The 11,999-nt window shown below is 37.0% G+C and overlaps 1 protein-coding gene across 2 annotated transcripts in view; it reads right to left on the minus strand.

The window, feature by feature from the left end:
• The window catches only part of LOC108744223 (protein furry-like), a 17,667-nt gene extending 8,407 nt beyond the window's left edge, over positions 1-9,260 (minus strand). The window contains exons 1-13 of one of the 2 annotated variants that reach the window (XM_018479870.2): positions 9,102-9,260; positions 7,978-8,082; positions 6,907-7,041; positions 6,640-6,853; positions 6,395-6,582; positions 6,169-6,341; positions 5,813-6,114; positions 5,179-5,748; positions 4,524-5,125; positions 4,267-4,464; positions 3,678-4,158; positions 3,313-3,497; positions 3,177-3,251 (exon numbers count right to left, since the gene is read on the minus strand). In XM_018479870.2, the coding sequence (XP_018335372.1) occupies positions 3,177-3,251; positions 3,313-3,497; positions 3,678-4,158; positions 4,267-4,464; positions 4,524-5,125; positions 5,179-5,748; positions 5,813-6,114; positions 6,169-6,341; positions 6,395-6,582; positions 6,640-6,853; positions 6,907-7,041; positions 7,978-8,082; positions 9,102-9,155 (3,282 nt within the window). In that variant the 5' untranslated portion in view covers positions 9,156-9,260. Of the gene's footprint in view, positions 1-3,176; positions 3,252-3,312; positions 3,498-3,677; positions 4,159-4,266; positions 4,465-4,523; positions 5,126-5,178; positions 5,749-5,812; positions 6,115-6,168; positions 6,342-6,394; positions 6,583-6,639; positions 6,854-6,906; positions 7,042-7,977; positions 8,083-9,101 lie in introns of those variants that run through there. The other variant, XM_018479872.2, reaches the window with a different exon arrangement.
• Positions 9,261-11,999: the final 2,739 nt, after the last annotated feature.

Here is an 11,999-nt window from a genome sequence, read left to right on the forward strand (position 1 = left end):
GCAAACTTTTATTTTCTTATTAAAAACTTTGTTAACAAGGGTGCACGTTCACCTACAATACAACTTGATAACGATCCAACTTTTCACTTAAAGGCAACTTTGCAACAACAGTCAAGTTTTCATATTTCGCTAAATGAACTAGTAGTACCTAGTTAAGTGGCTCGAAACTAAATTTAATGACTTTTTTCAGTTTTAAAAAATTTATTTATTATCGTCATAAAAGAATGATTAAAAATCAGTTTAAATTTTACTAATTACTTAATATAATATATCTACGTATGGACGTTGGGGTTATTATTCGGTTAACTAAATAAATATTCTAATTACTTACTTGATAATAGAAGAGAGGGTTGGCCGGGGGTACGTTGGGATCAACAAGTTCCATGTTGTGTAGCCAGGGCAAAAGGTATTCGAGGAGAAGTTGTCTGACTTCAGGCCTTGCGGTTTGAAAACGGTGAGTGATTTCTAATGCCGACGGCGTAGATATTAAATTCGACTTTATTAATTAACTTAAGGGCAGGGCAAACAAAACTACCCGAAACAGCCCCTGACTAGGACTAAGCAAAGTGCCATTGCTAGCTTAATATAGATAGGCACTAAATTTTACACTGTAATACGTAAAGTAAATTTTGGCTTGGCTGCTAAGGCGTTTCCCTCATAATCCTTACACTTTATTATTATTAGAATCGTTAAAGGATTAACCGAGAACGCCAGGGTGAACTAAACACACAGAGGTCCTTGAAGAGGCACCTGTTCTAAAATTATTATTAGATACTATATTAATAAAGAATTCCTTAATTCCTAATTATGCATCGATTTCAAAAACTACTAATATTAATTAATTTATCTATTCTTTTGGTAAAATAAAATTAAGTAAAAGAACAAGAAGATGATTTTGTTGAGTCTTTTTTTGAGGTAAGTTCTATTTCTTTTGTAGGGTTTTAATAAGCTATAAGACATTTAAGTCCAACCTAAATGCAATTTGTAGTTATTGTTATCTTTACGTATTAATTTATCTTATGACATAACGATGGCACTGTAAAGATAATTTACAATCAATGGTGTTCTAATGATAAACGAGTTGTGTCATATTCCTCAAAAGACGACATTCATCTTTAAACTTTACGCATATGAAGGATTTTTTGATTAATTCTATCGTTGATATAAGGTGCATTTTAAATTGCATTACTTTGAATTCTATCGTTGATATAAATTGCATTACTCTGAAGTCTCAGAAATTTAAATCAGACAAATTAAAGGCAACGGCGACTTACCTGAAAACATGGGCATTGTTAATTCAGGATGTAAATGTGCCAGTTGTTCTGAAAGGTGCAACTGAGAACGACAAAATGTCGTTGCTAACAGTGCGTCCAGGGTGCCTCTTCCTTTATCGCCCTCGGCTGTAATAAAATTAAAATTTACAAAAAAAAATCTTGGTGCAAGGTTTTTTCAACTTTATTACAAAATATTGAAACAGTCTAGCCCTTCATGCCTGAAAAGGTGTCCCATCTCGCCTATTTCTTATTGACTTTCATAACGCCCTCTATTCTCTTATTATGTCTTTTCATTTCTAACCCTATTCTCCTCATTCACCCGTAACACCGCATTTCGAACACATCTAATATTTTCTTTTGCTTCTGCGCCCACCGTCCACGTTTCGCAACCGTACAAAGCCGTGCTCATACATACGCCTTCAACTACAATCTCTTTCGAATTTCTAAATTAATCGTTCGCAAGCACAGAAGTGACTTTTATTTATCAAAGGCGACACAGTCCTGCACTGTCCTCTATTTTATGAATTATCTAACTCCCTAGATACCTAAAATCAACATCTTCTTCTAATTTTTCCTCTCCTATCTTTATATTCATAACTCCTCATTGCTAGATCATCCACTTTGAGCAAACTAATCTTTCGTCCCTGTGTGTCTATCCCTAATGTTGTCCTATCTTTAGCGCTATTTAAAATTTGGAAGAAAAAAATGAGACCTTTGGATGTCTAATAATTGAGTTTCCAATTTTATTTATTTGCTTTTGATTAATTAATTTTAAAATTAGAATTTCCCAATCGTCCGGGCTGACAAGCTTTTATCAAATTTGTGAAAGATACGTAGCTTCCGGTGTTATATCTATCTATCGCTTAAATTCGAATTTTGATAAGGAAATTCATGCAACATGAAATGTATATTTTTCATACACACACAACGTTGAAAATAGGGAGGAGACGAAGTAGTGCGCACATGGTAGCATCTAATTTACTTTAGACAAGAAAACGGAATAAAGTTTCTATATATATGCAAGTCCCGTGGGATTAAAAAAATACAGTCATTTCGCACAAGAATGTTTATGTAGTAGGTAGGCCCGAGAAAAGTGTAATTTTATACAGGAAATTTTGCTTTCTGTTCCAGTTTTGTCTTCTTTTTTTCTTTTCCTCATTGGTTCTGTGACATTAGTAAGATAAGATATAAAGTGACAGTTGCCGGTACCGAAAAATAGGAAACATTTCAACCATTTTCTTCATTCAATTCTCCAATATCAGCTTTCACGGAAAAACTAAACTTGTTTTTCCCCATAAGTTTATTATTTACAAGTTACTGTTACATNTAAATTATCGAAAATATTACTGTTAACTACTTTAAAGTCTAAATTGAAACACATAGAATGTATTAATGTGGAAAGTGGAAAATTTACACACTATTTCCTCTACTAGAAAAATGAGGGAGTGTTTTGATTTTAGTAAGTATAAAAGTACAAGTGGAAGCTTCAACAAAAGCTTTGCGAATGGTGAAAAGCTGCACTGGGTAATATGCAGTAGCACAAGTGTAATGTTATGTACGCAAACATTATTATGTCCTTTTTATTGGAAGCCGTTACCTTGCAGTATATTAAGTTTATAATGTCATCCTATTTGGGGGTAGTACAAAAAGAAAATCATGTCATTCACCATTCACGTATTTTATAAAAAAAAAAATAAAATTATTTACAGTGACAGAGAAACATCACCAACAATGCGAAGACAAACGAATAAAATAATACTCACTTGTTAAATACTGTACATCCAATTATTCAAAAATTTCATGGTTATTTACAACAAAACTTTTTTGCATTAATATTACACAAAATACAACTAATTAATCTTTGAAAGTAAAAATATAAAAAAAATGCCAAAAGGGACTTACAGACGGGCTCTTGGGTAATCCCACCCTTTGTCCCGATGCAGTCAGTAGATTCACCAAACATTCTCGAACTCTTCCCTGCAATAAGAATCAAACAAGAATTTCTAAATTTGTTACAAAAGGCACAACATAATTTTACTTGGGACATCCAGGGACGTTTCCACCCTGAAAGTGGGGCTGTATCGGCAGGACTCAAAGAACAGGATCGTCTCGGAGAAGCAACCGGTTTCGCTTTGTCTACACCATCTTCAGTCTTGTTGTTTATCAGTCTTCTACCAATTACAGGTGTCTGAGATACATCAAAGGTGAAATCCATCGTACGCCCTTTGGCAACAAAAACCTCAGTTATTTTCTTATTTTGTTTAAACAAAACACTGCATACAATAAAGAAACTAATAAACAAAAGCTATCACAATAATGTAATTTTAGTGTTTTGTTTACTCCACAGTTAAAACAATTGCTACTCCACAACATAACATTTTAAAGCTATGTCACTTTTCTCACCTGGAAGTTCCTTTTTGACGAAGATGTCGCTATCAGTGAATGCTGGATGAGGTGCGGACACGAGCGAGCTTTCCCAATAGGTATGTTGGGAAGACGCAGGAGGCGTCACCAACGTGCTGGACCGTGTCACCACCAGTTTCAAGATCTTAAGGGCTTCTTTCCAGTGCATCCCTTCGATATACTTGGCGACCACGCGTAACAGATCGGCATTAATCGGTTGGGCGGAGGCAGAGTTCAGATCGACGTAATGCAGCATACAATGGACTATATTCAGAATGGGCAACTGCATGTTAGAAGGACCTTTTTCCAACATCTCGATTAGGAACGCGAGCATGTTCAGACTTAAATGGGAATAAGTGTCGTGGAGGTATTTCACAACGCACTTGGTCCACTGGAAGCTTTCTTTGCTGAATGTTCGACGACTGTAGAGATTCATGACGGTCGCTAAGTTTTCCAGTTTCTTGCTCTTTTCCACACTTATCTACATAAAATATAAAGATTTGACATGAAAATATAACACTCCCCCCCAATCCCCAAAGGACGGATCCTTACCCATGCCCTTAAAAATATTATTTTTATAATCATATACCTGTGCAATATTTTCGGCGCTTCGAATACACAACTCGTTGGCATCTTCGTAATTCAAGAGCATGTAAGGTAACAATGCGATCACGTTCATTGGAAAAGCGATGCTTTGTGAAGGGTCGACCACCACGAGATCGAGTAGAGGGGTGAATTGCGATAATAGCGAAACAACAGGCTCGTATATGTTAGGATGGGTACAACCCTAAAACGAGCAAGTGGTTATTAATCTCCTCTTTGAATTATTAATATCTTTATGAATACCTTCAGTAAAAGGGCATGAACCCCCGGAAAGGAACTCCACCTTAGTTGCACTTGGAGCTTTTCCACTTTGTCCCTCGCATCCGGTCTATCCAATGGGAGGCGGTGAAGGACTCTCGCCAACAACCTCAAGGCTAACAAAAATTCGTGTTCGTAGTCTGATTCCAGAAGGGAGACCGAAAGCCAGAACAACTGCGCAAGGATTGTCATTTTGTCATCCTGAGAAGCCGAATCTCCAAGGAGTTTTAAACTCTGGGCTGATCGACTTCGTGACAGATTGGAGGAAGAGAATTTATTTTTCTCCACCTCCGATCCGCACCGTGCACGCATCTCTTTGCCATCGCTGGCTGGGGAACCAGAAGCTTTCCGGAAACCGTACGAAACAGAATAGCTGGTACTTCGAATGTGACCCTGGTTCAGGAAAGAGAACGGAGGCACGGCTTCACCCTGTACCATATTACCATATATCGACCTTTTACCCAACTCTTTGTTATTTAAATTAGGAGTCGACTTGAAAAAGTCCTTCATAAGATCAAGAGGTCGAAAGTCGGACTCCAACGAGTCAACAGCCGCTTCCAAAGTTAGCAAGAGTTCCGTGACGTAACCTATGTCACAATACTATTTAGTTGTTGTGAACGAAATGTTATCGCAATCTTACCCTGCATGTCTTCGCCCTGTTCTGCAACAGTTTCCACCAATCGACTTAAAATATCACTTAACATCCTGGAACTGATGGGAACCCTTAAAGCTCTGTATATTTGCAACGAACGTCCTGCGTAATGCCTCGAAGAGCAGCTGAGTCCCAGTTGAAGGGCAGTTTGCGCCCATCGTTCGTTCACGTGCGCACTGGGCAGCGACTCCCTGAACACCCTGAGCACGTGCTGCAGAAAAACATCCATTTGTTCGGCACTACGAATTGACCACACTTTAGCTGTAATGTCTTCGTAATTCCACAAGGGTTGATTTTGGCGCGTCGCCACAAAATCTATAAGGGACTTGATCACGTTTTGGATTGTCAGGCAAGACCCCGAATCTTGACCCGAGTACGACGGAGATTGATTTTCAGACGTTATTATAACGGGAACTTGCGACGGTGCGTTATTTTCTTTGCTTTCTGAAGAAACAATGGTGTTTGAAGACGTTACCTCCTTAGGAGCGTTCGAAGAATCAACAAGGGTGCTTGCAGACGGAGGACCGTTGATGTAAGAATCGAAACTGGGTTCTGGATCTAGAAACACCACGTCCAGATTTAAACGCTTATCTCAAACCACCAGATCTGTGGTTCACACTACCTGTAAACACATGCTGGACGATGGGCAACGATGGCATGGGCAGACCAAGACCCAGCTGGTTAGTTTTGCTATTGAGAAGTATATGTGCAACGGTCAAATGATCGTTGTGCTCGGCTAGGACAACCAGCAGGTTTAACAGGAGCTGTTTGCAGTGCTGATAAACGATGGGTTTGGTGTGATCCAGTCCAAGGAATAGAATGTGTAGCATCAGTGGAACATGAATGGTCCAATCTAGTTCCAGACCATCGATCACCACATCGCACAAAAGCATAACGGCAACGTTACATCTAAAATGTACTACCCTTGCAGCATCCATAAAATTAATTAAAAAAAATAACCCTGTATAGAAAAGCTACCTATGAAATCCAGATATGGGTTGCGAACTGTCTGGAAGGTATTCGGTCAGGGGTGCGAAATAACCCCCATATTCCGGCATGGGGAGGGGATGCGGCTGGGGAATTGGAATGTCAAATTTTTCCGCCTGCATATTTCGTCTATCGACCGCGAACATATCTTCGGGGGGTTGTAACTAAAACGAAAACAAGTGAATAAAACGAGGGCCAGCTAAACGAAAATGCGTACGTCAGGATTAGCCGTGGGGGATGACGGTTCGTCATAAGGATTGGGGACGGCAAGATTTCTTTGTTTATCGCTTCGTGGAGATTGAAATTCACCCAAAACTTTTATTGCCGATTCCGATTTTGAAATGTTCGTTTTTAGGGGATCTTCGCCACTGTGACGTTTCGTATGGATAGTTCCCTTTTCAATGCCTGAAATTTTTGTAAGCACGTCAAAAACTCATTTTCAAAGTACAAATTTATTTTCACCTTCACTACGACTGTTTGAATCTGTTTGACCAGCAACTCCACCCCCGTCCGAATGGCTCGAAGCCTTCCTCATGACGGTCAGACGATAAAAAGGGGGCGTTTCTGTCCGTTCAATCAAACAATTTAACGTTTCAACAGTTTGAAGTTCAAACATCATTTCGTCCAAAAGACGAGCCGGTTGCACCCGGGCCAAATACAGCACCACCCTTTTTGCCTTGAAAACAAATTGATTTTCATATCGGCGTCGATAGTTAGCGGGTCACTTACAAATGGCAGTAATTCGCAAGGGGCCATTCCTGATACAATGATGAGATAACGGATGATAACTTTCATGTTGTTCGGCCATGAGGTGCAGAGGGTGGCCCAAATCGCCTCCATCTCTTTCGGATGGTTATCACCGAACTAATTAGTAACAGCAACGAAATTAAGATTGATATTGGACTAACGCAGATGTACTTTTGGCGGTGCAAACAAATGAAATAAGAAAAAATCGATTGTCTGCAAAGTCGGTTTACTGATGATAGTTGAACGTGACAACGTCATAAGAAAATACTGATGGAATGGTTTCATTTTTCAAAAGAAAATTTTAATTTTATTTGTTTGATAGATATTTTGTATGGATATAGAGAAGGAGGTAAATGGAAATGTATTATTGTATAGCAGCTGTCCACGCGGACGCATCGCTCACTCGAGTAGGAGAGAGACAGATGTCGAACGCTGCCGAACGCGGAGGCCGATTGTGCCTCTTTGTCGCTCGTTCCGCGCTCTTGCTTGCACTTCAAGCCTTAAATGGAACGCCTCAGAGCGAGGTAACGCCGCATGAGTCATGTTTTTTCGTGCGTGCAGCCGGCTCCATCGAATTATAAGACGTTGTCACGTCAAAAAAACAAAAAAGAAAAATGGTCACAATGTATCGGCTGCTATTGTAGCTACTCATAAAATGAAATTTTATTGAGCAGTCGCAATAAATTTTCCTGTTATTATGAACAATTATCAAACGCTATTCTGCAAATGTTAATTATAGCAGTTCGCTGGGAAACAAAAGGCCTAATTAACCAACTAATTTACTAATTAAATGATATTTTCTCCTTTTCAACGAAGATGTCCATTCCAGAAAGAGCAAAAGTTCGAATAAAGCGGTAATAACTTTTTATAACGGTACCGTAAAAAGAGCCCTTTTATCAATATAAACGTTTTGTTTTATTTAAGAAGCATAATGATAGAAAACGACATGGAATTAATTAGTAACTTTTAGCAGAATAAACTGTAATACCTATAGGGTAACGTAGTACTAAAGTTAAACGTTTAAACCCCCGAAAATTAAATACAATTACTTACCTTTGCGGTTATATAAAAAATATTGTTGAGTACCATTTCGGTAGCCTCGGCTGAGCCCCATCCCTCCTTTCTTCCTTCAGGACGTCCCAAATCATTTGCATAAAACTAAAGGAATTTGTACATGTACATATATATAGAAAGGGTGATGGTACCTTAATTTTTAGTGTTTCGTACGTTCCAATGCGTACACATGTGACCCAAACAAGGACGCAAACGTAAATAAATTAATTTTGAACACGCTGATCATTTAGGAAATAAAAAAAAAAAGCTTTGCAAATTGTACCGTGTGACATAAAATGAAACGGCTTGTTGTAAGGGTCTCAAACATATTTTTTATAATTCTAAAATAAATAGTTTTAAAGCTATTTAAGGAAATAGATGAAAATTTTGAAAAAATATACAGAAAATAGTTCTTTATTTATAGATTACATTAAAACTAATACGAAGCCTAAGGTCTGAACAGAACGTAGTAAATCTTTCAACAAAACAATACTGTAAGTATAAATTTACATTTGCAGTTTGAATGTATGGGAGAACATGTGTTTTGTTCTTGGGTTAGGGTTCCGTACGTACGAATGAAAAACCCTATAGGTCCACTCGTACGTCTGTCTGCCCGTTTTTTATTTAAATAATAGACCCAATAAAAAATTTACTACTATCTGTTATTTATGATGCTCAAAGAAGTTTTTACAGTTACGTTGTGAAACGGATAGAAGTTTCGAGCAGAAAAGTGATTAAAATTCAATCACTTCTGAAACTACCTATCCTCTATCGATGTGACACTTGCATAAAGGCAAACTTTTATTTTCTTATTAAAAACTTTGTTAACAAGGGTGCACGTTCACCTACAATACAACTTGATAACGATCCAACTTTTCACTTAAAGGCAACTTTGCAACAACAGTCAAGTTTTCATATTTCGCTAAATGAACTAGTAGTACCTAGTTAAGTGGCTCGAAACTAAATTTAATGACTTTTTTCAGTTTTAAAAAATTTATTTATTATCGTCATAAAAGAATGATTAAAAATCAGTTTAAATTTTACTAATTACTTAATATAATATATCTACGTATGGACGTTGGGATTATTATTCGGTTAACTAAATAAATATTCTAATTACTTACTTGATAATAGAAGAGAGGGTTGGCCGGGGGTACGTTGGGATCAACAAGTTCCATGTTGTGTAGCCAGGGCAAAAGGTATTCGAGGAGAAGTTGTCTGACTTCAGGCCTTGCGGTTTGAAAACGGTGAGTGATTTCTAATGCCGACGACGTAGATATTAAATTCGACTTTATTAATTAACTTAAGGGCAGGGCAAACAAAACTACCCGAAACAGCCCCTGACTAGGACTAAGCAAAGTGCCATTGCTAGCTTAATATAGATAGGCACTAAATTTTACACTGTAATACGTAAAGTAAATTTTGGCTTGGCTGCTAAGGCGTTTCCCTCATAATCCTTACACTTTATTATTATTAGAATCGTTAAAGGATTAACCGAGAACGCCAGGGTGAACTAAACACACAGAGGTCCTTGAAGAGGCACCTGTTCTAAAATTATTATTAGATACTATATTAATAAAGAATGCCTTAATTCCTAATTATGCATCGATTTCAAAAACTACTAATATTAATTAATTTATCTATTCTTTTGGTAAAATAAAATTAAGTAAAAGAACAAGAAGATGATTTTGTTGAGTCTTTTTTTGAGGTAAGTTCTATTTCTTTTGTAGGGTTTTAATAAGCTATAAGACATTTAAGTCCAACCTAAATGCAATTTGTAGTTATTGTTATCTTTACGTATTAATTTATCTTATGACATNTTATACGGCTTAAATGTAAAGTTGGGTGCAAAAGAATACAATTAAATCCTCTGTCGGGAAAAAACGAAATGACTTTCCGAACAACCCGATAGTTAACATATACCTACAATTTGCAAACAAACAAACATCATCTTAAATCATCAACACTGCGTTGTTGTTGTCAATAACTATCATCGACTGTTGAGTGCCCTAACGAAAAGTTTTCAAACTTTTCAGAACTTACTTCTAAATTTGATTCCTCCTACTTGATGTCGTGCTTCTATTGTTAGAATCGTTCTTACAATTAATCATTTATCGATTCACATGATGACATAATTGTCGCAATAACGGAAGTTCATACGAAAATTTATTACCGATTTACTGAAGCGACGCTTAAGGGTTTCAGAGCAAAATGGCTGCTGACGTGTACAAAGTGTAATCTAGGTGTTAGCTAATGGTGCAATTAACTTTCAAAAATTAATAGGAAGCTGTAGAGAACACTACTTAAAATAGTTTTATATTAATTTAGAGAACCAGTTGCTCCTGGCGACTTCGTCCTCGGGAAACCATTTCTGATTTTATTTATAATACGGAATTATTTTTATAAACAATAGATAATTTATAAAGTAACCTATATATAAGACTTACGGTAAAGTCATTTCAAAGAGTTTACCCAAAGACAAATCCTTATTCGTGTTGTTAAAACTAATTTTTATATCCCTCGGGAACAGTAGTCCTTTTCCAGATAAAAGGTACCCTATATCCTTTTCTATTTTTCTGATATCTGTACAAAATTTCATGATGATTGGTTGCGTAGTTAAAGCGTGAAATAATAGCAAACAAATATTTTTTAATATGATTGATGGTATCTACGCTTTCTTGATGGAAATTCATGATCACTTAATAAATAAACAAATTAATTTCCACAAATATATTAATAAAAACTTTATAATTGTTTCGCCTCCTTGAGGCTTCTTCAGAAGTATTACTTCAAGTACTACAACTAATACCTCTGAAGAAGCTCCGAGGGGGCGAAACAATTGTAAAGTTTTTATTAATATATTTGTGGAAATTAATTTGAGTTTATTTATTAAGAAATCACTATAGTGTGCTCTAGAACATATTTATTTAATTCCGCTGTTTGTTTACAACATGAGCCACGAGGGCTGTCAAAAATGAAGGAGAGCATTCCGTTGTTCTGGCGCAAATTTCAAAATATGAAGGGAATTTATCTAAATAAAAGAATCTGCCGTTCCATTAATTTATTATCAAGAAGAAGAAGAATTCATCGTCTCTATTTAAAAATAAAGGGAGTACCTATAGGTATTATGAGAGTGGCATTTTAAGGGCGGCCTTTATTTGTTTGTGGAATCGTGCGAAATGGAGTTATTGTTTTAATATCTTTATACAAAGAGACGATGAAGGCAACAGACACGTAGCAAGCGGTAAGCGCATTTGGGACTCTTCGAACAATAATTCATAAACAAGATTTCGCCTGCTTAGGAATTCTGCCGACTTTAGGTAATATTTCACGGAAACTTTTTGTTAAACTGGTTTGTCGGGAGCATTTTAAACAGAATCCCGAGCCCCGTTCTTCTGCTCCCGGTATTCGCACGAGATATAATGTTTGCTAAGCAACCGGATTTCCTATCTTCCGACCTACGTACCTTCCACGCTACACATGCTGCACCACATTCAAAAATTTACCGCTAAAAATCTCCTTTTAAATAAATAGGTATATTGTAAAATTTTTTCTCTCTTATTTAACAACTACTGCTCAAAAAAATTGATAAGAGAAAGTAGCTTAACTGTAACGCTGAACTAAACTACTGTAGGGACCCAAATTAACTACGTATTGGTACTTCACGAATCGAAAACAAACAGATAAGTATTTAGAAATTACTACAAATGGCGCAGTAAACGCCATCTGTAGCACGATGCTACATTTTAGGATTACGTATGCTCCAACAAGGTCCATTTAAATACATGGATATCTACTTGCTGAAACGAATACCCTCGAAGTGGTCTGTATTCTGTCGAAACTGCCAGACGCGGATCGCGATTTCGATCTTTTTGGATCTCATCAGCGCGTCGCAGGCAGCTCGATTAAGCTAACGTGCTTATCACGTTGAGGTTGGCTACGCCGGGATTCGTTTTCAGCAAGTAGATATCCACACAAGTGAACCTTGTTGGAGCATACGTAATCCTAAAATGTAGCATCGT

The sequence above is a fragment of the Agrilus planipennis genome, unplaced genomic scaffold (genome assembly GCF_000699045.2).
Source record: "Agrilus planipennis isolate EAB-ADULT unplaced genomic scaffold, Apla_2.0 scaffold13, whole genome shotgun sequence".
Lineage (NCBI taxonomy): Eukaryota > Metazoa > Arthropoda > Insecta > Coleoptera > Buprestidae > Agrilus > Agrilus planipennis.